The sequence below is a fragment of the Enoplosus armatus genome, chromosome 16 (assembly GCF_043641665.1).
Source record: "Enoplosus armatus isolate fEnoArm2 chromosome 16, fEnoArm2.hap1, whole genome shotgun sequence".
Lineage (NCBI taxonomy): Eukaryota > Metazoa > Chordata > Actinopteri > Centrarchiformes > Enoplosidae > Enoplosus > Enoplosus armatus.
The window spans coordinates 8725229-8750616 of NC_092195.1; the positions used below are offsets into that span (position 1 = coordinate 8725229).

The 25388-nt window shown below is 41.8% G+C and overlaps 1 protein-coding gene across 4 annotated transcripts in view; it reads right to left on the reverse strand.

Annotated features, from left to right (window-relative positions):
• Positions 1-25388, reverse strand: part of LOC139299036 (cytoplasmic dynein 1 intermediate chain 1) — a 47389-nt gene that overhangs the window by 13844 nt on the left and 8157 nt on the right. For all 4 annotated transcript variants that reach the window (XM_070921905.1, XM_070921904.1, XM_070921902.1 and 1 more), the window contains 4 exons: positions 13130-13221; positions 11494-11669; positions 10146-10245; positions 9794-9919 (listed from right to left, as the gene is read on the reverse strand). In XM_070921905.1, the coding sequence (XP_070778006.1) occupies positions 9794-9919; positions 10146-10245; positions 11494-11669; positions 13130-13221 (494 nt within the window). The remainder of the gene's footprint in view (positions 1-9793; positions 9920-10145; positions 10246-11493; positions 11670-13129; positions 13222-25388) is intronic.

Sequence of the window (25388 nt, forward strand, 5' to 3'; positions counted from 1 at the left end):
GCCTGATGATACTGCTACTTTGAATTGGTGGTTAATTGACAGTACGACTCAATTGATATGATTTTAAGAATCCAAACAAAAGGAAATTCTGAATTCATACTAGATTAACTTAATGACCACAACACAAACAATTATGGCTTACATGAATCCCCTCATAGGAAAGACTCACACAGATAGAATATTGGTGAACAAACATCCTGTAGCAGTTTATGAATGTGCTGTATATTAATATATTAATATTGATATTATTCATATACTGTATATTAATAAACTGCTGCAGGACTCCACTTGTCTAACTGTGGCTACATATTGCTCATTTTAAAACATCACTTTGTACATTACATACATGCTTTGGGCACAAGGCACTAATGTGACAATATGCAATGTTGTCATGGCAGTTTTGGGGAGCAGCTGTTACTACATAGGTAGGAGCTCATGTGTAGCCAATAAGCCAAAATAGACAATGGCTACAAACATTAGCAGCCTTTTAATGATGTGATTTTAATGTTCAACACCAGTGAGGTTGAGCTAATGACATTAGTTTAAAGTGAGGCTATGTAACTTTTTCAATTATGGGATTATGGTAAATGCTAAACAATAACGTAAAACTAGTAAAACTAGTAACTGTACTGACTTGAGCATGGGTGCATCTTATTGATTATAAATTCAACTTTGTAAGATTATTGTCATTTCTTATTTCAGAAGTTTCATAGTCAAAACACTGACTGCTGCACTGAATTTTGCATTTGGAACATCTCAGCCTTTGTTTCACAAGTTTCTTAGTTATTTCATGTGATTGAGGAGATATTACTGAATTACGTACATTACACTGCACATAAATGTGCAAGTCAGTTCACATTTATTTGGGAACACTGAAACTTAACTGCGTAGCATGAAACAAAGACTGTTGACTCACAGTCACAACATTTGTTCTTGCTTACAGTAGATCAATAAGAAGATCCTGCTGAACTGAGACAACCTACAAGCATTCAATAGTATAACATTTGTCTTGTTTTTCATTTCTCTCCCTCGCGCTCCCCATCTCTCTGCGTCCCCGCCACCACACCATGTGCGAGGCAGCCAACTCCAAACCCCAGTTCATTTTGAAAGGAGACTGGAAAACAAACCAGAGGGAAAGAAAACACTGCACACTCTTTCTCTCTCTTTTTTGTTTCTTCTGAGGAGTCACGGCCTCCAGACGAATGGCTCGGGAGTCGCTTCAGATGTCGAGACTCAAAATAAACTGAACTTTGGTGGTAAAAATAAAGCTGCTCGTCAGCCGGCAAGGAGGCACTCTCCACAAAGTTTATCCACGCAGTCAGATAAAAAGGGGTCAGGGATTTAGGTTTATTAGCGTGTATTAGCACACAGGTTTGATGGCCGTAGACAATTATTTAAGTTGTGTATGTGTGTGTAAGTTGCATTGAAAGAATGTCCAAACCATATATGTTGTTTCTAAATTTATTTGGATATTCCTCACTTGGCTGATGTGTACTGAGACTAAAAGCCCAAAGATGTTTTTAACAGTAAAACTACTTAATGCTAAATGTTAACATGGCTGAGACTGTCTTCAACTTGAACACTTTTAATATCTTAGAGTTTTGGGATTACACTCCGCAGTTGTCTGACAGGCTGCTGTCTGAGGTCTGTTCCCGCTCCATCAGACTACATCAGTGGGCTAATAAACCCAAGTCCTGCCCTCCCTGTCACCTCTGTACACAAACACACACATCCACCGAATAGGTATACACACACACACACACACACACACACACGGTTCGACCACCACAACCATTTATCAGTCTTCAAAAAAGAAGGGAAACTCTGAACGATGTTAAGCCTCTGGAAGAGCCATAAAAGCAGAGTGAAGGAGGCATACACAATCTAATAGCTAAATGTTCTAAATCTAAATCTTCTTTGCTAAAAGTATAGTTTGACATTTCGGGAAATACGCTTATTTGGCTTCTTGCCGAGAGTTAGACAAGAAGATCGATACCACTCTCACATGTGTCCATTAAATAAAAGGCTACTGGCAACAGCTTGTCTTATAAAAACGACAGCTCTAAAGCCAGGCTAGCTGTTTCCCCCTGTTTCCAGTCTTTATGCTAAGCTAAGCTAATCGTCTGCTGGCTGTAGCTTCACATTTATCCTACAGATGTGAGGGTGGTATCGATCTTTTCATCAAACTTCACAAAATGTATTTAAATGTAACTATTTTTAAAACTCCTTTAATGCTTTCACTTTCACAGTCTTTCACTTACTCTGTTGAAGCTTATCTTTATGCCTCAAGAGATAGAAACCATCAGTGTCATTTCTCATTTAAATTTTAGATATCTTTGTTGTACTCCAGATTGTTCCAATTTGACTAAAGTGGTATGCTGTCTGAAATATATTAATAGCGTTATCTTTAAACTCACCACAGAAACCTCCCTCTCTTTGATCTTCCCAGTAAAGACCAATATGACCCTACTTTTACTATTAAAACCATCAAAAAATTACAAATAAACGCGCAAATACACAAGCCGACACAATAAACAGACACAAATAGAAAAGATCCCTGCTCGCTGCTCTTTCTTGTCATTCTTCCACCAAGTTATCACCCTAAGTAAACATCTCTACCCCACATGAGTAATGACAAAGAGAAGCCAAATCAAATCAAGAGCCCCCTCTATTTGCTCCATATGTTAGTTTAACTCCTAAGCCCTATCAGTGTCCCCATCTTAAGAGGAAAAATCCTGACTAAACTCTGAATCCCCTCTTTGAGAAACCACAGGTTATGCCATCATTCCCCTCATGTACTGTCAGGCTTAGTGAAAGAGCTACTGAAAATTAGCCCGACTTTGTCCCGATAGTGCACTTTGAGGCGCCTGCCAGCAGCAACTTGGGCTCAACATAAAAGCCACTCTTCCTAAATGCTTCTAATCAAATGTCACATCAGCACATATGTTTTGGAGTTATATGCCTTTTGAATGTACTGTATGTAATTTGGTGCTGAAATAAGATCAATTTGTCCTACGCTATAAGGAAGTTTATGATTTAAGCTCAAGGGGAACTGCTTGACACTCTAAAGTGAATTCTCCATTTGGATGTCATGTAGGAAATTAATGGCTTCAGTTTAGAGCTGAATTATGGAGAGCTTGGTTGGATTTCTGTAGTCTTTCTGACTACTTTTATTCATTCATGAGCCTTTGCCATCAATGAGTCAAATAGATGAAATTTATTTCACAGCGAGTAAACATGGCTGTAGGAAATATGTGTAACGCTAATATTATGAATTAAAGGAAGAAATAAGTGTATTCACTTTCTAGCTTTTCAAGAGAGTTAAATGACAAGGTCTATATCACTTTCATGTCTGTACGGTTCATATGAAGCTACTGCCAGCAGCTGGCTCACTCAGCTCGGGACAAGGACTGGAAACAGGGGAAAACAGCTAATCTGGACGCCAGGAAGTATCTGGTCCCAGCCAAGAAATAGTCAGGTACATAACCCCCCATAAAAAGGCAAATTTGTTTTTATAACCTTGGTTTTTGTATGCATTAAACAAACAAGATACAACGTGTTAATAAGTGAACTTTAGCAGTGCTTTGGACAGAGATAGGCTAGCTGTTTCCAAACTTTGTGCTAAGCTAAGTTAGCCTGTCGCAGGCTGCAGCTTCATACTTCCTTAGCGTATAGACTTCAGAGTGGCATCAATCATCTCATCTAACTCTCCATAATAAAGCGAATAAGCATATTTTTCCAAACTTTTCCTTTAAATCAAATGCAGCCACACTCCTCCTCTACATCCCCTGCAGCTCCTCTTCATTTCAGATTCATAAGTCTGGACATACCAGTCATACGAGCGCCACATCTGTCTAAATAACACCTCAACAACTCTCGTGTCGACAATACTCTTTGCTATGATTGCATCTCCATATCAGGGCTGACTGGATACCGAGCCTGACATTTCATTTCCAAACGCCGAGTGGCTCTGTGGATGGTTCTCATCTCGCATGCAGCGCGGGTCAGACACCTGCCAAGTCATCTCCTGCCAGCCCAGACGGAGAGGACGTGGGGAGTGACAGCTCCCGGAAGAAAAAGCAGCGGAGAGAGTCACTTCGGCATATTGGGCCTGAGATAAATTGTGGAAGTTTTACAGGGAGACACTCTCGCAGTCAGAACAGTGGGTTTCATTTCTTTCCTCGGGCAAGGTCTGTTGTGTGTTTGTGTGTGTGTGTGTGTGTGTGTGTGTGTGTGTGTGTGTGCATGAGGGAGAAACTCACACACACACATAGTATCATCTACCATATCTCACACAGGCTCACAAGGCTAAGTGCTTCTGGCAGCCCTTATTATATTAATGGGAAGTGTTCTGTAGAGGATAATACACACATGGTAGGCCGTGATGAAAGATGGCACCCAGCAAGGGATTAGGGTGGTTCGGAGGAATGACAGAGAGAGAAAGAAAGCTAGAGAGAGGCGAACACTCCCTCCTTTGTTGCCTCCTCCTCTCTTTCGCTTTTTCCTCGGGCAACAAACTGTTGCTTAAGTCGGCTTGGGAAGGCAGAAATGGAGCGAGAGTGCTATGGTGAGAAGAAAAAAGGGGAGGTGGGGGGCTGATAGGGCACGCCAAGTAGATCCACGCTCCATCCCTCCTCCCCTCCCGCCGCCCCCCCTCTCGCTCACCGCACTCATCTGTTTTCCACTCTGCCTTATCAGGACCAGATGGATCCGACTGTCTTCCCTTGCATCCCCACTTCTCAACCCCCCCAACCACCTTTCTCCTCCCTTTCTCCCCCTGGCTTCGCTCGTTTATGACACCCCACGGATTTTGTCACTCTGTGGTTTCTGGCAAGGAGAGAGAAATACCAAGCTGAGTCTCAATTTCACCAGGCAAAGAATAAGGGTTTGACAGAGCAAAAGCTTGAGGAGAAGACTCTGGGAACACAAACAGGCCTTTCTCTGCCTCCTAGAGCTCCTTTCCCTTCATTTTCCATATCTTGTTTGTTTTTTTGGCTCATATTTTCACTTTTGCTGGTTTGATATTCACAAGTTCCTCCTCAGGTCTGTTTTCCAACCAAATTTATATTGATCGCATTTTACAGGATAATATTACCACATTCACCAAACTTGAGCGGCAACTGAATAGTTTTAGAGAATGTAAACAACATAAAATGACATAAAATGTAGCTGTCTAAAAACTCAAATTTTTAATTCTCCTTTAACACTTACTGTAGTTGTGCGGCTGGGTATCATTCAACTTTTTTTATATTGGTGCCAAAACTGGAGTTTCAGTACTGATACCAAAAGAATACTTCTTTTGACACCTCAGTTTGGTGTTTTTTAAAGGAATAGTTTGACATTTGGGGAAATATGCTTACTCTTCTTGCAACTTCAGTTGTAGTGGTTGCTAATTGTCCAGCACATACATTAACCAAGTAAAACTACAACTTGTTGTTCTTACACTTCAGTTTCTGTACAAATTAAACACAGAGATACAACGTTAATTAGTGAGCTTTAGAGGAGCTGGTATGCAGATTTTGGCTAGATGTTTCCCCGTTTCCAGTCCTTATGCTAAGCTAAGCCAAAGAATTTGAACTTGTTGCCATATTTTGATACTCAACAGTTTTCCTTACTCATGGACACCTTTAGATCGGTACTTTGGGTTCTGAGTTCTTCTCACACAATGAGTAACAGACACATGAAAGCCTCACTGCCTTTAATTTCTCCATATAATACCGATAAAAACAACTTCCCATCAGCACAGTCAAAGTTGTATGAAATTATCTAATTTACTGCAAAATTCAACACTCTTTTTATTTCTGCCAGTAGAAGCTATTTAGCGTGCCACAAATCAAATACAGTTGCACAGTCTTAACCCATGTGTTCAGTGAGCACTTCTCTGCTCATCTCTGGATTTCTCTGCTAAGCTTTCCGAACACAATGCAGTTTCATCCATCCAGTGTAATTTCACATGGGTTCCAACTTAGACAAGGCCTGTGAATAATGCTGTTGCACTGTTCTCTCTTTCTAACCCTCTCTACCAACGCCCTCCCTCCCACTCTCCTCTCCTCCTGCTCTGCTTCTCTTACTCAACCTCTCTGGAAGTGCAAAAGGCCTCGGGACCAACACAAGGCAGCAAGATAGTAATAAAAATATGACTGAGTCCAATGGGATATGACAGTAGCAGCGGGGGTTATAACAGGGAGGCGTGTGGTTTGGGGGCTTCAGCAGAGGTTTTAAGTCAAACGGGCCCTTTAATGTGGTGTAACTTTGCCCACTTGAGAGGCTGGTGTGAAGTTACAAGATTGGACCCAACTGGGACGGGGCGATGATGAGTCCAACTGCTAGGACAGCCATGATGAGGGGAGACACACTCAAGTGGTAGCAGAATCCACAGCAACGGCAGCCCCTTTCCAGAAGTACAAACCCAACCAACACACAGATTGATCACACGCTTCCTCCACTATATTACAGATCAATGGCTCCTAGTGAGGTCATGAAACTGTCAGGGGTCCTTAAGGGGATTGTAAAAGGGCCCCTATTATACTGAGACACTGTTTAATTTCAGATATACAGCAGTCTAGTCACTGTCTAGAAGTAGGCAGAGTTGGAGAACATGATATATTTCATTTTTATAGTGCACTTCATGATAATCAAATAAAACCTCACAAAGAACAACAATAACTGAATGAAAAAGGAGCATAAATAGCCAAATGTATAGAGATGCATTTAATGTAAATATAAAACTGGATGTATGTATGAAAGCAGTTTTGACCAGAATATTTAATATATCCACTGAAGTTAATACTTTAGTTTTAATCTTGAGAGCAAAAACAAGAAAAATGTCATTATTAACATATGTCAAACCAGGACCTGCTTGTCTAACTGTTGCATTAGAATGCAATATTACAACACTGCTGCATATTGCCAAAAATATTGGTGCACAGTCCCCAGAGTGCACTTGCCTAAAGTCTGACACACTGAGACACCTCCCAAAATCAAACCAACACCAGCTTTTAAACTTTTTTTACTTTCCACCACACCAGCACGCCCAGGACAAAAGCCCCAACAAAGCTACTGCAAAGTAAAAAATATCTAACTGTTCTTTAAGAAATCATTGTGTTAAATGTTCCAAATAAACAAGATCTTTATAACAGTGGATAATCTGTCTCAAAATACAGCTCCAAAAAATCCTGAAACAAATGACACTACACTGGAAACGACTGAGATCATCTAACCCAAACATTTTCTCTAGTTTAAGCAAAAACATTTAAACCCTAAATATGAGGTTAAATGTTGTTAAAAAGTACCAAACTGCACACAGCCAGGCAAGAAATATAGAAGCTTGACCTCACCAAAACCCCATCTGAAACATGAAGCCCTCTATAAGCCATAGCCTTATACAATAAAGCCCCTGCTGAACCAGACCTCAACCACAAACCCCAATCCTCCAATACCGACCAAGCACTGTCATTCTTTTGTATCCTCCACACACACAAACACACACACACACACACACACACACACACACACACACACACACACACACACCACAGCCTTTACACATGTGTACAATACTTACATAAACATGTGCATACACACAGATAGTATTCAGTCATCTACCTAACCATCCACCAGATGAAAGCTGCTTCTGTGGGCAACTCTGGAAAAGCAACAACAGCTGAAATGCTGGGGGTAACAGTAGCAGTGAGTGCCACCCCATGTATATGTGTGTATCCGCATAACGCATGTGCACAGTAAACAGCGAGTACAATTACAGATAGCGATGTGAACAGCCTGCATGTCTGTTCCCCTAGCTAAGGATGGGAGGTGGAAGGTGAAAAGAAAACTAGGAGAGGGGAAGAGGCACCCAGCCCTGTGGTTTTGGGGGGTTAAACGGCAGAACATGGTCGCACATTAAATGCCATCTGATCCGCGGCTAACTAGAGAGTCGCGACTCTGTTTGTAAAAGGCCCCGCGGAAAGAAAGAGCAAGAAAAAACTCCTCTCTCTCCTCTCGTCTAACCACTCCTGTGCTCCTTTCATCCACATCCAACAGTGACAGGAGAAGTCATGGCTGATTCCAATGACTTGCAACCTCTCCTTTCTTTCTATTTTATTCTATCTCCATTTTATACTCTACTGTTTATATGGGCACTCCATTTCTAAGTCCCTGCATATTTGCTCCCCGCTCTATCTTTCTTTCTCAGTTTTTCTGTCATTCACTTTTCTTTCTCCCCTCATGAAAAGACTGTGGCACAGCCCCAGGCCACACTAACTCACTGACCAACATGGGGGGGGTTAGGAAAGTGGGGCACTTGGGAGTTTCTGTTCTCTCTCAATTTTTCTTCTGTCTTTTCTCCATCTAACATCACTTCATCTAATGCACATCTTTCCAGTAAACACTCAAATCACAAATCTCTGCATGTGGAAACACGTCGACTGTATTCGTAGAAGTGGTTCGTATGTGTCGGAGGATCAAAAACAATGACAGTGCTTTGTTATGTTACAGATAACCATTTCTCTGTTTGTCAATGCAAACATTGTATTCCAGTGATCCTGAAACTTGAGTACGGTTCCCCTCTGTTGTAAACATGAGCTTTTTATCAGCTGCTTACACAAATATCCTTGTTCCCCAAATGTCTAATATTCAACACTGACAATTCACAGATCAGCATGCTCAGAAACCACATTGTTAATAAAGTCAGATGTACTGTACATATTTCCTCAGAGAACCACATGGAAAAACTACTGAATCCTACAGCTACAAGATGCATGGCTGTAATCTATCCGTAAGACCACATGGGTTTCAGCAGCGGCATAAATTATGGTGCTGTGAAAGAATGGAGTGCTTTAAAAATCCATTATGGAGCTAGACTTATATGGCAAGCTTCATATCGAAATATTTGCACGCAGCGTGCGGTCTGCAGGAATATGTGGTTCTGCACGCGTTTGAGAAAAAGAGGGAGAATCTATTTCCCCTGTTTCAATGAGGCTCGAATGTGTGTTTGTACTTAGTTCTAACGTTATTTCTAAGCAGTGAGGTGAATGCCTGTGACATTAATACTATTACAGGTGTATTTCCACATTTATAGTGTGAGGATGTGTATGAGGAAGACTTGTCAATCACTGAGAAACACAGCTCTGCTGACATTAGCATCAATGTGGGTGGGCTAACGCACACACATGTGGCAGCGTTGGATTAGGAAGTGGTAGGCCACATCATATTACTACCAAAATGTCTCTATATGGCCTCGCCTGTCTCGTGGGAGCCGTGAAGCCCTCACACCCAATCCTTCTCCCCTCCCTTCCTTCTACAGCTTTCTCAGAGTCATTTGCTATTAGCATCACACCCATCAATGGGTTTCTTGCACTAAAACTGGCCTCCAGTGGCAGCATTCAGCTATAATCCAATCTAGAGGGTCAAATGAATGCATGTGGTGCTACTTTTCATTTCCCTTTGCTTCACTCTTTATGTTTCAGTCACAAAGGTGCTGTCATTATAGGGTAGAGAGGGGGAACAAGCTGTAGATTACTGGATAGGCCGACAGTTGGGTTACCAGATAAGGTATGACAAATAAAGGAGAAGAATGATGCTTTTGAGTGTGAAATTCTGAGTATGCGAACAAGAAGATGAGAGGAAGCAAGTAGCTCGGTGGCAGTTGTTCGTAAGTTCATACCTACAACTAACCACCCGCCAAAACAGAGCAAAACTAACTTCTTCCCTACAGTAACCTGCAGTCAAGACTGCCATCATATTCTTCTATTTTTGGAAATACGTGTGAGGTTTGTCAAGTAAAAGTACCAAGTACCTGACAGTGAAAGATGTACTCTGGTGTGTTCTTCTTGAATTTGATGTTCCATACGAGGGCTACACCATCCGGTTCATGAGGAGCATCTTCGTTATTGTTATAGGAGGCAACCAGCAACTCAGGATACTGAGAGAGAGAGAGAGAGAGAGAGAGAGGGGAGAGGGATGTCAGTGAAAAAACAACTATATGGCAATGAAGAGGAACAGTTGATCCCAAACACTGATTCAAAATGCATCACAGGTTACACAAGTTTAACACCATGCATAGTGCTAAGACAAATTTGTGAAAGCAGAGTTTCTTCTTCATGGATTGTTTGAATTCAAAGTGACATACGCAAGGCGGCAGGCCTCACCTGAGGGGACCAGTCAAGGCAGGTGATTACGCGATGTTTCGACCAGTGTTCATCATAGAAGAGTCTGCTGAAGGACAGACTGGAACCGCTACCCAAGTCTCTATGAAAAGACAGTAGAGATAACAGTCAGGGGTTACTTTGTGATCAAACCTGAAGACAACAGTTTTGTTCCAGTTGCACACAAGAGGTACATGCCAACGTAAATAGGTACCTGCCAAGAAAAAAAAGGCCTTCTGTCTGCAGGGGTCATTTGTGATCACTGTTAAGGTACATTCAATCTGGATTTTCACAAACTGTACAAGCCACAGTAAGTTCTGAGGAAGTGGAGACGCTTTTTTAACCTTAAAGCCTTTAGCACCTGACACTAATCACTGATTCAATCACACAAAAGGCCTCTAAGTGTCCTGACACACCAAGTCGACAGTTGGCCGTCCATGTTGCCTAATGTTTGTGAGACGTGTGTGACACTGTTGGCCCTCAATACCGGCCGTCGGCTGATTCAGCATTTTAAATGGACGTTTGAGGAATTTGGTGAGAGAGCTGTCTGACTGGCTGTTCACCCTAATGAGTCAGTGATTTCAGCCAGCACGTTGCCTGTGGTCAAACTAGATCCTATGCAGACTGTTGCGTCATTTGGCCACTTCAGAAAGCTGCATCATCCCAGTTTTGTGTGTGCGTCTTATTCGTCCATGTCAACTGTGTAAGGGAAAAGTTACCAGACCTTCAGTTGTAGGTCGACTCCTATTTGACAAATTCTGCACACTAATAAGTGCGAATGACCCACTTTGTCTGCAGTACTATGGTAGCAGTGCTGGTAGTGAAATGTAGGTGGTTACAATTTCACAAATAGCAGGTCTATGGAAAAAAAGAAGAGGACTGATGTTAAGCACTGGGCCATGGCCTGTTTTAGACTTAATCTCTATTTGACCACAGGCTTGATGCTCCTCTGTGGCTGCTGTCGTCAAAGTTGAAGTGAGCTGGCAAAAGAAGCATTCTTCTATAATAGCAGAGCAGTATACTGAAACAGCTTTGCACTTATGACTCTTATAACTTCAACCAACACTTTGATAACCTTCATTTGGAGGCAACCCTTCATATGGCAAGACAATGCTCTTTAAGACATGACGGTTGTCAGTTCACAGGAGTTTTTAACCCCATGAGAGTGTGACATCAGCAGGAAGACATGTATTTTGAAGAACAAAGGAGCTTCCAGGCCCCTCGAGTGACACAGTGGGCATGAGTCAGTCTTTGCACATTTCTTAGTTTGAGGCATGCAAGTAAACACTCACATGTGCTCTCACATCCAAACACAGACTCTTTCCTCCCTCCCTCCCTCCTCCCGGCTCACCCCTCTTTGTCCTCCAGGTCCCGGCCGCTGTAATCGAAGAAGATGTTGCTGTCTTCGGCCAGAGCTCTCTCCATCACACGGATGCTGCAGTCGAAGAAGCTCTGAAACTCAGAAGAGTGCAGGATCTGCTGCCTCTCCTCCTCCGTCAGCTCCCGCAGCACCGAGCCTGGAGGGCAGAACGTAAACATGAAGACACGAGTATGTGAGAAAGTCTTACAGTGTGCACAGCGCCCCCACAGGACACTTGGGTTTACAATTACTTTAATTATTGATTCATCTCACAAATATTTGACTTGACTATTGTTAGTTCTATAAAACATCAGAAAGGGAATGTTTGGCACTTCTATGATTAATCAGTTATCAAAGTACTATTTCTTATAATCAATAATACCACATATTGTAATGGACGTTGCTGTTTATTCTAGGGAGTTGCAGCTTTTTTTTATGTATAATATAGATTACACTTATTTTTTTGCTTAGACAAGCCCCCTATTGGAAATAGCTGTCAAAACCTCTCTTTCTCTCAATTACTGAGCCTCAAACTGAGAAATGTCTATCTATTCTATTCAACTGACATTGTACTTTTGGTTACCAACAATACTACAGATATCTTACCACATCTTACTGCACGCAGTACTGTTATGTGTACCTCTGCAAAAACTATAAAGAGTGCATCATGTGCTTCCGATGCCAGATTAACATTCACTTCATCTCTATCAAAACCAGAATCACATCCAGGACATAATAAACTACAAACAGTTCCTAATGCATCTTTTCTAATAAAACCCAACAGCAAGAACTTCATAAACAAGAGAAAAACAAAGCCCTCTGAGCGGCCCGCCTCCCTTTGAACGTAATGGCTGCACAGCACGGCGTCCGGTTTTTGAAGTCACTGTCCCCAAGCACACATGCGATTTTACACACACAAGCACGCACAGACGCACATATATCGACCTTTACCCTGCCTCTTGACTTTGATCCCCCCCATCCCTTTGTATTTCTTACGAGTTGTCAGAACAGACCCAGTGAATCAAGTGGCATAGATCAAAGGCCAGACCTTCTAATAGGCCAGGATGGAGAGGAGACGGATGACTGTGTGTTTAAGAGGGCGTGTGTGCATACTTCTGTCTATGTGTGTGTTCGACTCACACACAGTACAGTCAGGATTGTGCATGCATGTGTGGCTGAATATGAATATGTCTTTCCATCTGTGAGTCCGTCACATGTCGTGTTTTTACCCACAAGGCCTTTTTACTACATGAACCCTCCACAAACACATTTCTCCATTCCTCTCCACTTTGAAGTGTGGTCGGGGGGTCAAGTGACAGGTTTTTAATCAGCACTGACCCCAACATGCCATGGAGCTGATATGCTGGACCCGTCTTAACCCCCAACGTAACCTACCCCCACCCTTCCATCTGATACACCCACTGACTGGCCAAGGGTGTCACACACAAGTGACCGTGTTTCGTGACACAACATGTGAGAAGTCGAGGGAAGATGGAGACTAGAGGACAAAGAATGGGAAGTTTTGTATTTGGTACAGCTGCTACAAAATGTAAGTTAATGTATGCAGGAGGAAATTTACGAAAACGTCCACCCAAATTAATAATGTATCACTAAAATGATACTAGCCTTCTTTGGTTTCCCTGTTGTCGTCTTCATCCTGCTGCTCCGACTCGGGGCCTGGTTTCGCCTCCATCATCTCCTCATCTTCCTCTTCCTCCTCTACTGAGAGAGAGTAAAAAAGAAAAAAGAAAAAAAAAAAAAAAAAAAGAAAGAGAGCACTCATGTTAATCAACAGCTGTTCCAATTTTCCTCGACCTCCCGCTGTGTGCTGCCTTCCCCCCCTTCTTAGTAAAATAATCATTCCCAGACATGCACCGGTACACCTGACTAACTAACATTTGGTCCAAATGGGTTTCATTTACAAACACACGCACTTGTATTTGCCTTTTTTCTTTTTTTTTCTTTTTTTTAAGAAAACACAAAAATGTGAAGCACAATAGCGGCAGATTTCCTATTACTTTTGCATATGCATATTAAGTATACATTGTCGTGGGAAAAGAAATACAACAGGAAACAAGCCTGCGCCCATTTGTTGCAGCTGTAGCACGAGTTCACATGGTCCGCATATGTGGACGTATTGGTCACTGTGCACGCAAATCACACACACACACGGACAGCAGGAAATGTCAAGAGTTGTGAGCGCTCTCGTCTTTTTCTCGCACCTTTGACCCCAAGCAAAAAGATCCAATGATGTGTGTGTGTGTGTGTGCATGTGTGTGTAAATGGGGATTCCCTCTGCATTCCTTCCAATCAGGCTCTGCAATTACGCTTGACTCTCTAGGATTTATTATAAGTGTGTGCAGTGTGTGTGTGTGTGTTTGGGAGGAGTATGAAGGGTTACTGTCAACATAGGCACCTGCCTGTCAGCTACTGCCCCCCCCCAACGAGCCCCCACACCCCTCAGGGTATGTGTTGGTAACCCTCGGCAACCTCTCCTCCTCTTTTCTGCCGCTCCCTCCCTCCAAAAACAGATGCTGAGAGTCGGGGGGCCTCTCAGAAGACCTCTTAACACCCTGACACTGTGACCAGACACCTGTGGTCTGCCAACACACACATACAATCTGTCTTTCTCTCTCTCTCTCAAACACACACACTCGGGGCCCACGCCCACAGTGCCAGGGGTGGCGAGGGGTTAACTGGCGCAGGGTCAAGCTGACAACAGTCGCTCAGTCCAGTGGGAGGAAGTGACTACATCACACCCTCAGACGTGTCATGTTCCTCTCTCTCTCACACACACACACGTCGGGGTGTGTTTAACTCAGCTGGAGTATGGCCTGGGGCACTGTTAAAACCACTTGCTCAAGGGCCGCTCTTGCACCGGATGAACTGTCCATTTATCACTTGGACTCGGTTAAGCTTTTGATGAACTCACCGCTGCTCTTTAAAAAGCTACAAATAGGATTGAAATAGGTGGAACACTTCAGTGATTCTGATATGATGATTACAATAATAACTGGCTGTATTTTATTCATTATTTCAGGCTTCCTGGTACATCCTTCCTCTCAGCCTGTCTTTGTGTTTTCTTTTCTATTTTACTTCCCAAGTTTAAGTTTTTGATATATGACTTTAATATTCATACTGTGTGTACATAATAAATGACTAAGCTAAATCAAACACATGGCGGTGAGGCTCAGTCCAAGTCGGTGGTTAACAGCCAGCTGTAGTGATCCAAACACCAGTGACCCACCAGTATGGAGGAGAGACCAGAGAGGACCAGACAGGCAGACTGCCAGGCTAGCTCCGTGTCTGGGCTGCCAAAACAGACAAGCTGCAAACAGAAACACACAGGAATACCCTTCCTCCAGGCCCCTTTTTTCTGTCCCTCCATGCTTCAATTTATAAAGCTTAATTTCTCTCTAACGTTGTTTTTTGACATCCATCAGTCACTCTTCCCCTCCACAAAAGCTTATTAATCTGCTTCAGAGTGTGAAAAAGCAAATGGGGTCCTGCTAACCAGCACTGGGAAAATACATTACAGACAACTTCTATTCTATCCTGTTCTATTCTACTCTATTTTCTTGACCTTGCGTGACCGGTCCGGTGGTTGGAATGTGTGGCGATGGGGACGGGAGGAGCGTGAGTAGAGGAGAGAGAGACCACATTGAGGAGCGGTCAAACTGTCAACCCCCAGGACCACAGGACTCTGGAGCAAGGCAGCGTGATTCATGGCCTATGGGTTACCTCACTGAGGGGAGACGGTCCAATTCCCGTATGAAGATACTGCTGATGTCTTTGCCAGTGGCCATGCATCAAGTTGTTCTGTCAAAGTCCTGCACCAAAAATATCCTGGATATTTCCTTTGAATGGAAATTTTTCAGATACGTTTCTGTGTGTGCTTAAAGTAAAGCAAAAGCTATATTGTGTTAAATAATACTGGAAAATCATACTCATAATATAAAACTTAAAAATCTACATGCAAACACACACACAGAGGCACTACAGGGTTTCCTGTTGAGTTGCAAAAGAAGCAGGGAGGGGAAATCAAAAGAGACAGTCTTCCACAGTTTGACTGTGTCTGCCTGCTGCCCTGTAAGTATCTGCACACTTTCTTGTTTCCACCTCATTCTAGTCACGGGATGCTTTCTCTTTCCACCTGCCGCTTAATACCGCTCCTCACTGCAGGACAACAGGTTAACTGGTATCCTCCCCCTCGCCGCAGACGGGGGTCCACCTTGATGAAACGCTGCTTGGGGGCTCCTGTTTTGGCCGGCTACACACCCGGGGTAATGATATCCTCGGTAGCCCGGGGCCGCCGCATCTGGCTGCCTCAATCTTCCCCTGGCTGCCTACTCATGCTGACCGGGCCCAGTCAATTCAGCACAGCCCAGCAGGTATGTAGACACACAGGTCCACAGTGTGGAGATACAGCAAGTACACACGCACACAAATGTGAAAAGGTGTTTGTAAATGCATATGCACACACACACATACACAGGCATGTACACACATGTCTGAATCTGTGAAATAGTTTGAAAGCAGGGAAATATTACACTCCTCAAACAAGGATGGAAGTAACAGCATAGCTTAACAGCCTTTCATGTGCTCTGTCAGGCTCTTCATCAGTATTAAACTGCCAATACTGCAATAATTCAATATTCTTGTGTATATTTGGGATGCACCGATCCATACAAGTGCTAATACTTACCTGATTGAGCAGATTGAGTATCGGCCATCATGTTGTCAATGTTATTCTCTCAATTAATCATTTGGTCTTTTAAAAATTTAAAGAATAGTCTGCCCATCACAATTTCCGAGAGTCCATGTTGTCAATTGCTTGTTTTGTCCAACAAAATAACAGCCAAAATATTCAGCTTATTATTATGAAAGAAAACAGAAAACGCTGACATCACAGAAGTTGGATCCAGCAAATCCTTCTAATTTTAGTGTTTACGATTAAGCAATAACAAAAATAGTTGCAGATTTTCTGTCAATGAACTAATCAATTATTTGCTCTATAATTTAGTGCAACATAATGCCATTGTATAAAAGATAAAATGGATTCCTTTTTATGTAATTCTCCCATGTCCTGAAAAATACACTTACTAATATCTAGTGTAAAAACAACAGTAATGTAGTTTGACTGTTTATTTAACTGAACAACATTTATTAAATATATATATTATATATATAATAACAAATATTAAAGACATAAAGATAAATGAGTAATCTTATAAGTGCTTATATTTTGACATGATATTCTGAAATTGCACTTGTCTCTCCTCCAAAGATTGATCACTCTTAACCCCTTCAGAGATACTAGAAGGAGTTATCTAGTAATTACAAAGTAACTAGCTACTGTATCGAGGCTAATTCAAATGTTATTATCATGTTTTCTGTGCATGAGGCTCTTGTTAGGCAGTATAAGCATCATCATTGCTTTTATGGACTCACAGAAGAGTGAAATAGTTCGAGTGAGAGTAATGAGCTGATCTGTTTGTGGAATAAAGAAAACATAGTTTTAATGAAGACTGATACACCGCTGAGAGTTTCATTAGCTTAAACATCTTGTATTATTTCACAGTAGGCAGCTACTATCGTGCATGTGGAGAGAAGAGTTTTAAAGAGACTGACAGCATATAAAAGATGTACACACTGTCTTGTGCTCCCCCTTCGGCAAGTACATAAAGCACAATGGCTTGGTGCGTCACGGCAGTAATGTGTTAGCATGTGTTCTGTTTGGTAAGGATCAAAGCGTGTGCTAACCTTTTATTCTGAACCCAATCCACAGTAAGTGCTAGTGTGCTGAAATGCGTTAGCGCACGCTTGAAGCGATTGGCATAGTTATCAAAGAGCTGGTGGTGTGTGTATGTGTGTGTGTGTTCAGTGGGGAGGATGAGACCGGGCCCCAAGTTTGTCATCGGCTACATTATGGCGGCAGAGCTGCAGACTTATCATAACAGCATGGAGGTGACTACTAAACTGAGTCACACATAATCAAAGTTGACAGTACTCATAATTTTTATAGATCTCTATTGTGTTAATCACAAAGACAGAGAGACACTGATATGAGAGAGAGGAGGCGGCGGAAACAGCGAGGGGGACACAAAAGAGAAAGCCAACAGGATTTGGGGGGATCCCACGCACTGGGAATAACCCAGCAACATTATATACACTTTCATATGGGCACACACTCACACACACACACAGTTCGCAGGGGTTCTGGGAGGTTGGCTGTTGAGCAGACCACAACACAAGCACTATGCAGAGGAGTAGGAGGAGGCCGACATGACTTGAAAGGCCCCTCTAATGTGGCCCTGGCACGACACACACACACACACACACACACACACACACACACACACACACGCACACTCACATGCATTAACTTTACTGAGAACAACTCTTATTGTCAGAGAAAGGCACAAAACACACTACATCCACTTCACCTCTGCATATATTACAAATGACCTGAGGCATCAGGGGAATTTTCTCACTTTTATTCGTCCCACCCCCAGTAATGTAATCCTTGTTATTCAAATACCAAAAAAAAAGAATTATATAACCACAATGATTTCATACAACTAAGATAATTATATAGGTCACAAATAAAATAACACGGTTCTAAGATAAATAAAATGTGATATGATAGGCCTACAGGAAATGTGTCTTGCCACACAAGATTATTTTTGGCACCATTTTGGCTCTTCTCAATCCTTACAGGTTCTAACACCATTCAGCCCAACAACTTGACTCTTTTGCTTTGGGACATTAAAGGAGAAATGTTTCCACCCATATTCCACCCTCATTCTGAGTATGGAACCAGAGATTACAATAAACACTGCTTTGTTTTTTAATGCTTTTGACAGTTAGACCAGTCATGCTGTTGGCAAGCTTTGTACCCACTCACATGTGTCTTTGTGAACTGTCTTGGCAACCAAAAGGCACTCGTTTTGTTAATACTCAGCTGGACTCACATAAAACTCTCTTTCTGAACGCAGAGAAACACTGCTAACATTTTAGGGACCTCTATTAGTCCGGTTGGACAGCAAATTGATGGGTTAGAGCCAGCCACGCAGTAAAGTCGAACAGATCTTCTGCTGAGAGGTGAGAGGGCGGCCCAACCTGCTGAAGAATCTCACTGATCTGTGGATGGTCAAGACAGACAGGACAGACTGTAGTGCAACAATATGGCCAAGTACTCAATGTGCAAGTCCGCAGTTGCAACTGCTTGCAACAAATTGTATTCCAGAGACACAACACCAATTAAGCCTGCTAAAAAAAGTCAGTCAAATGTTGAGTAATTGCTTGTAAAATTGAAAAAGTGAAAGTGATTAAAATAATCCTCTAAACTTCAGTTTGTTAATTTTATTCTGTGTTGTTGTTTTTTTGTTATTTGTTTTAATAGAAAATTACGTCTGAAATTCATCATAGTTCATCAACTCATGATTACTACAGTAGGGGTAAAAATATTAGCCACAGACACACACACATTAGCAGCAGGACCTGATGTAAAACTGGTGAGGCTAAAACCCGCAGGATAATTTAGATTAATTCATCTCTTCACCACACTTCCCCACACTGATCAAACATTGAGTGTGAGTGTGTGTTCAAGTCTATGTACACCCGAGTCTACACCATACGCACACATGCATGCCTACACATAATCAGCTTTCGTTAATGAAGCCCATTCAGGCCTTTGGGGGTCTGCAGCCAACTCTGCTGTGTGCTGCGGGTGAAGTCTAAGTAGATGCTCTCCCCATCTCTTTCTCTCTTTCAGCACCCCCCCCCCACCCCACCCCTCTGTCTCACTCCCCCCTCCCCCTCTTTCTAGCAGTGCCACCCAGGCTTGGCCCCGACCCAGACCCACATCTTTAAACTGAGCCATCATGCCACGCCACGCCATGCTCTGAGCCCGGCCGCAAGGCCCTGATTAAAACCCATGACTTCAAACTTTCCAAACTGTCAAAAACCCAGTCAGAGAGAGAGAGAGAGGGAGAGAGACAGACCAACAGAAAGAAAACGTCTTACATAAAATCACCGCTGTGGCATCAACTCACTTTTCAGCGCGTCATCTGAGCTGGGATTTGTGTCACTCAGAAATAGTGCTGTGTGCATGTGTGTGTTTGCGTGTGTGTGTGTGGCTCAGACGGTGATTGGAGGTCTGTGTTTACCACTTGGATGACGATGGTGTTTCATTTTGTTTTAATGAGGGACGGACGGACAGATGGGACAAACAGTTTTTATAGGCCTGCTAAAGGTTGATGCTTGGGGTTGAATCCTTCTGGATTGCACTAAAATAGACAAAAGTATTCCCAGCAGCTCAGCAACACGGTCAAATAAATATATAAACTCATATTCTGCTCAATACCTTTATGAGTCAAAGAAAGCATGGCTACTAAATCTGGTGGGATTTCATCAATCACATTACGACTTTAAAAGCAAACACATGTTTAAGATTAATTGAAAACTGTTATTTTATAATACCATTATTTTATTTAATCTGATACTCATCTCTAGTAAAAATCTCTGACACTTTTGGCTGATGTGACTTTGAGGGAGCCCTCAAGTGTATGTGCCAAGAGTGCTCCCTGCTGGAGAGTTGCTGTGTAGCATGCCACACTGCAGCCAAACAGAAAACCGGCATGGTTATCAAATTTCACTTCAATCAACTGTCAAGCTATAAACTGTGATAATGATCTGAAAATTTAAGGTTTGAATCAGTTGCAACAAGAATTTGAAAGCCTGTTGAACATGATTACCAGGGTTGACTGACGAACAATTGGAAACAAACATATGTAGTTTCAACTTAGATTTATTTTGACTTGACAAATAATGTTTGGGGATTATATGTTTAATTGACTTCCTGTGTTAAAAAGGTCAGTTAAAAGGTGGCAGTTTTTACACTGAGAGTATAAAACAGTGAAAAGGAACAAACATGACAAACAAAGGGTTAACAAACATCAAACTGAAACAGTTAAAGTGGGCTATGAGCTGCAGGCTAGCTGTGGCAGTGAACCGCTACCCTCTCAAATGAAAATCCCTAGAGAGTCGAAGGGATCTCTGAGTACAAGGGAGACCACCCAGGCAAACGTTCAAGACCCACTGTTGTTTTACACACGTATAAAAAATGCAACAAGGAGGGGGAAGGGTGGGGCACGTATGTCAAAAAGTCAAGTTCAACAAAATGTGAGCGAAGAGGAGAAAACAGTCAAAAAGAGAAAAAAGAGACACATGAAACTGTATTCCTACTCATCTCAAGCACTCATCAGATGGCAAATATTATTTTGGATGATGGCCATTTTGCCAGAAAGCCAGAGGGAGGATGATGAAGAAGGGGTTCATGTACCTTATTATACGGTGGTCATAGGGGAAAATTGCAATCATCTGTGACTCATTTGGAATACCTTACGCACTGTGAAAGACATTATTTTCCTCTAATATCAAGAGTTTTTCTGGGTTTTGACTGCCATAGCCATTTTTGACAGAAACCACTTGGGACCCTGCATCAAATTTTGGAAGTGAAACAGGAGTGAAGGCTGCGCCCTTTTGAGGGCGATGACGATGAAAGCCAAACTCAGAGTAGTTTTATGAAGAGAGAAAGTGAGAAGCGTTGGCCGATTATGTGTGTCTGCACGGAAAAGACGAGGGGAGATCATAATAGCAAAACCCAAGTCTGATCTTAAGTCTGTGTGTTCAGTATGTGTGAACATGCACATACAGCACATGCACACTGGGTTTAAATAGTATCTCTGGAAGCTGCTACCTCCAGGAGGTCGCTCTTCTAAATGTCCAAAAGTCACTAAACATAAAAAGACAATTCTTAACGTACTATCAGTTGAACCAATTCAGAATAAAACAACGGAGTACATTCTGTTCAAAGCCCTCTGGGTACACTCACTGTGGTTATTCTCTATTTGCCTTGAATTTAGCTTTTAGAAAACACACACACACACACACACACACACACACACACACACACACACACACCCTCTGGTCTGTTCAGTCTGTTGTAGCCGTCTGGCTGGAACAACAACAATGTATGAGACAAGCACTTCCATATGTGGCTACATACACATACATATGCACACACACAGACACATACAGAAACATATAAGTACCTAACCATGCAAAACACACACTCACGCAACCACATTCCTCCCTCCAGGACCTTGAAGACTGCCCACAAACCCCTCAGTCATGTCGGTTTCGTATAGACTGGGAGTGTGTTACACTCACTGTTTTTATTTGAATGCATCGTTGCTTCGCTGGATTGTAGAAAAATGCCAAAGACAGACGTGGGATGAACTGGCTGAGGGAACTTAAAGGACCTCAACCTCATGAGCTGTGAGTGTTTCCTCTGAGCCTCAGGCCGCTGCCCAACACAGAAATACATTTGATGATGTCTTGTAGGAGAAACTGAACAAAACAAAACAAAAACTACAATCAAGCATTACTTTACATGAGCACAACGATGTGACAACCAAAAAGAAAATAGTGTCACTTAGCTGTTTACATAACTATATTTACTATATTTACTGCAATGTTGACTTGAGCACCCCGGACTAAACCGTCTCCTCCTACACTCTCAAAACTTCAACACACTTCTTCAAATTCTTTGACAGCTTACTGTATATGTTCTCTGACTTCATGTCAACTTGAACCGCTCCACATATGCGACTTACAGAAATGTTTTGACACTAGTGCAATACAATATCTGAGTTTTGGTATATATATAAATATAAACAGATTTTTTTTCTCAAATGTTGCTTAAACACAAGCAGCTGTACAAGAATATTGCCTAAACAAAATAGAGTCTAAAACTGGAAGGAATATTATTTAAATCAGTAAATATGTAATCACATTTTCAATACTTTGTGCTACAGACACATTTTGGTAAATAACAATAACAAGTATTGAGATTCCACACCCAGCTTTGATGTTACTGTGCTTAAGCTACATATCAGAAATAACGAAATCCAGGCTTGGCAATACTAAAACTGCTTGAGTGTTTTTATTACATTTTACCACAGATTTTTGGTATGACTGCTAACATGGCTACAAATGCACCAACTTGAACTCTTGAACCTGATAAAACTCAAAAGGATTTGTTGCAAAATGTCAAAGAATATAATAAGATTTTAGGGTACGTTAAGTGTGCCAACTAGTGCTGGCAATATGGTTGAAATTTATTTCACAATGTTAATATGAATATTTTCCCATGTCGATATACATCAATGCAAAATCCCAATAAAAAATAAACAGATTTTCAGTGCAGTGAACTGTGCTTCTCCGTCATGCAGCACCTCAGACAAACTCATACGTGTAACACAAAAACTTCAATGATCTAGTGCTATAAACTATTAAACTCGTGTAGTAATGAGTTTCAGACACGGATTCCATTACTTTTAGTGCCAATTCAAAATCCAGCCTATTTGATTAAATCCTGAAGGACATTTTTTTGTACAACTGTTGATAAATACGTACTAGTTCAGGACCTGTTCAACCATATTTTATATATTTAGACGTTTGTGGAAAAATACACAAAAGTAAACACTCTAATTGAACCAATGTGCTGCCAATGGTCAGGATCATTTCATAAATTTGCAGTTTGGTTTCTTAACTGCTCCATTATGGGATTATGTACAGCTCAGGTGACGCATGTGCGTGTGTGTGTGTGTGTGTGTGTGTGTGTGTGTGTGTGTGTGTGTGTGTGGCCGCTTTTCCAGCACGTGTGCTTCTGTGTACATTTCTTCTGCTGGTGTGTACATGCTTGTTTATTCCCATGTATGTTAGTCTCCACATGTGTGTTTACATTTATGAATCTGTATGCTTATGTGTATGCGTGAGTACACTCACAAAAAATGTGAGTGTGTGTTTTCAGATTAGTGCTTGGAAATGGGTTTTCTCTTGCAATTAGAGGCCATTACCAGTCCACCACATGTCAAAAGAAAGCCTCTTATTGCAGTAAATATACTTAAGGAGTGATTTACTGACCAACTATATACTCAAGCTGTACAGACCCTGAAAACTAATGGGCCAGAAAATACTAGAGGAAGGGGAGAGAGAGAGTCATGCACACATACTTTTGCATACAGATGCACAAACATTAACACACACACTTGACCCTGTGAACTTTTAACCCTAAAAAGGGGGTTTTCCAAAGTTGCAACATCAAATTATACACAAACACACACAGAGTTGTATTTCCGAAGGTCTACTTGTGGTTCACTGCAAACAATTACAGCTGTAATATCATAACTGCTGCAACATCCCTCAGTGGCCTCCACTGCTTCTCCTCCATTCCCCTGTTTATTCTCTAGTGACCAAAGACTTCTCTTCACCTTTTACATTCTCTCTTTTCTCTTCACCTTTTACATTCTCTCTTTCTCTCTTCCCTTCATTTTCTCTCTATTTCTTTTGCTAACTTTCCACTGTGGCCTATTATGGATCTTTTAAGGCTCCACTGAGCAAAACCAATTTACAGCAAACTGGGTCAGGCTCACACTACACCCATGTCAACCTGCACACGTGTATACGTGCACAAGCACATGCACAAAATGCCTTCAATCCCCTTGACCTTTCCTGCTCTTGTCAACATCTCAAGAAAGCGCGCGCACACACACACACACACACACACACACACACATTGATAGTTATCTTCAGATTGGGATCAGTACAGTACAAGACTGGGTTTGAGTGCTGACATTCACTCTGTTCATGGCCAAAGAGAGAGACAGAAAGGTTGCCCACATTTTGCTGAAACTATGTGAAATCGCACCCCCTCCTCCCATGTGTAGAGAGTTTAAAACTTGGCTCTACAAAATGCTGTCAGACCGACTACTGTGGTTAAATAGTAGACATGAGAGCGGGTTCACACTCTGAGTGAAACTCCCAAAAGATTTCAACAGCAATGATTACATTTTTTATTTTAGAACGTGAGGACAAAATATAGCATAATTTCCATTAAGGACAGGAAAATGTTTTCATGTAACATATTTAAGACTGTCACTGCAGTAAAGTTTTGGTCAAGCCCAAAAACTTCGGTCCAACCCAGCCCAAAATGTTTTGAGTGAAAACCCCTGTTAAATTCATTTCAACTAATTAATTCATTTGGAGTCATGTTTAGGGTACCTGACAATTTAAATTCAATATTCACTCTGCTTTTAGCTGTTTTGGTATGCAACTCCTGAATGAAACATCTGACTAGCTTTTAGCTGTAGCTGCTAAATGCTTGACAATGTTCACTAGCTAGTTGCTAACTTTGTCTGTCATTTGGTCCTGGACAGGCAGTGCAGAGTTTATCAGATCAATTTTGTACATTTTTCCCTGGAACCAGCTGCTTGCTGCCAAAACAATGAGCTGAAAGACACTAAAATGATCCATAGAGCGGAGTGGAACCGCAGAGCTGGGTGATTATTCTCTGTGGGTTCATCACTATGAGTGATTTCACACAGTCATTTGATCCACTGTTAATACAGAAATATTGTGCAGCTTTAAATGTGAGGATGTGTAGCTTTCTCTGTTTCACGTCACAATTAAACTATAGTGGCAGTCTTACTGTAAACTCTATTAGGAGCAGTAACACTGCAGTCTTCTGTGCAGAAAAGCATCTGTCATTGCTACCATTGCCGGCCATGACCTTGCCTTTGTTGTGTTTACAAATACTTATATTCAGAAACATTTAGGAAACATTACATTGCAGAATAAAGCTAAGAGTGCCAACCAACAAAACTGATTCAGTTTCAGTGTTTATTTAGTTTTGGGTGAAAAGTAAAGTCAATTTGAAATACAAGCCACTTCTCTTTCTCAAGAACATGTCAACATGGTTAGGCACAAGATAGAGGCATGAAACACTGCCAACACACACTTTGTCTGACCTCAGTAGG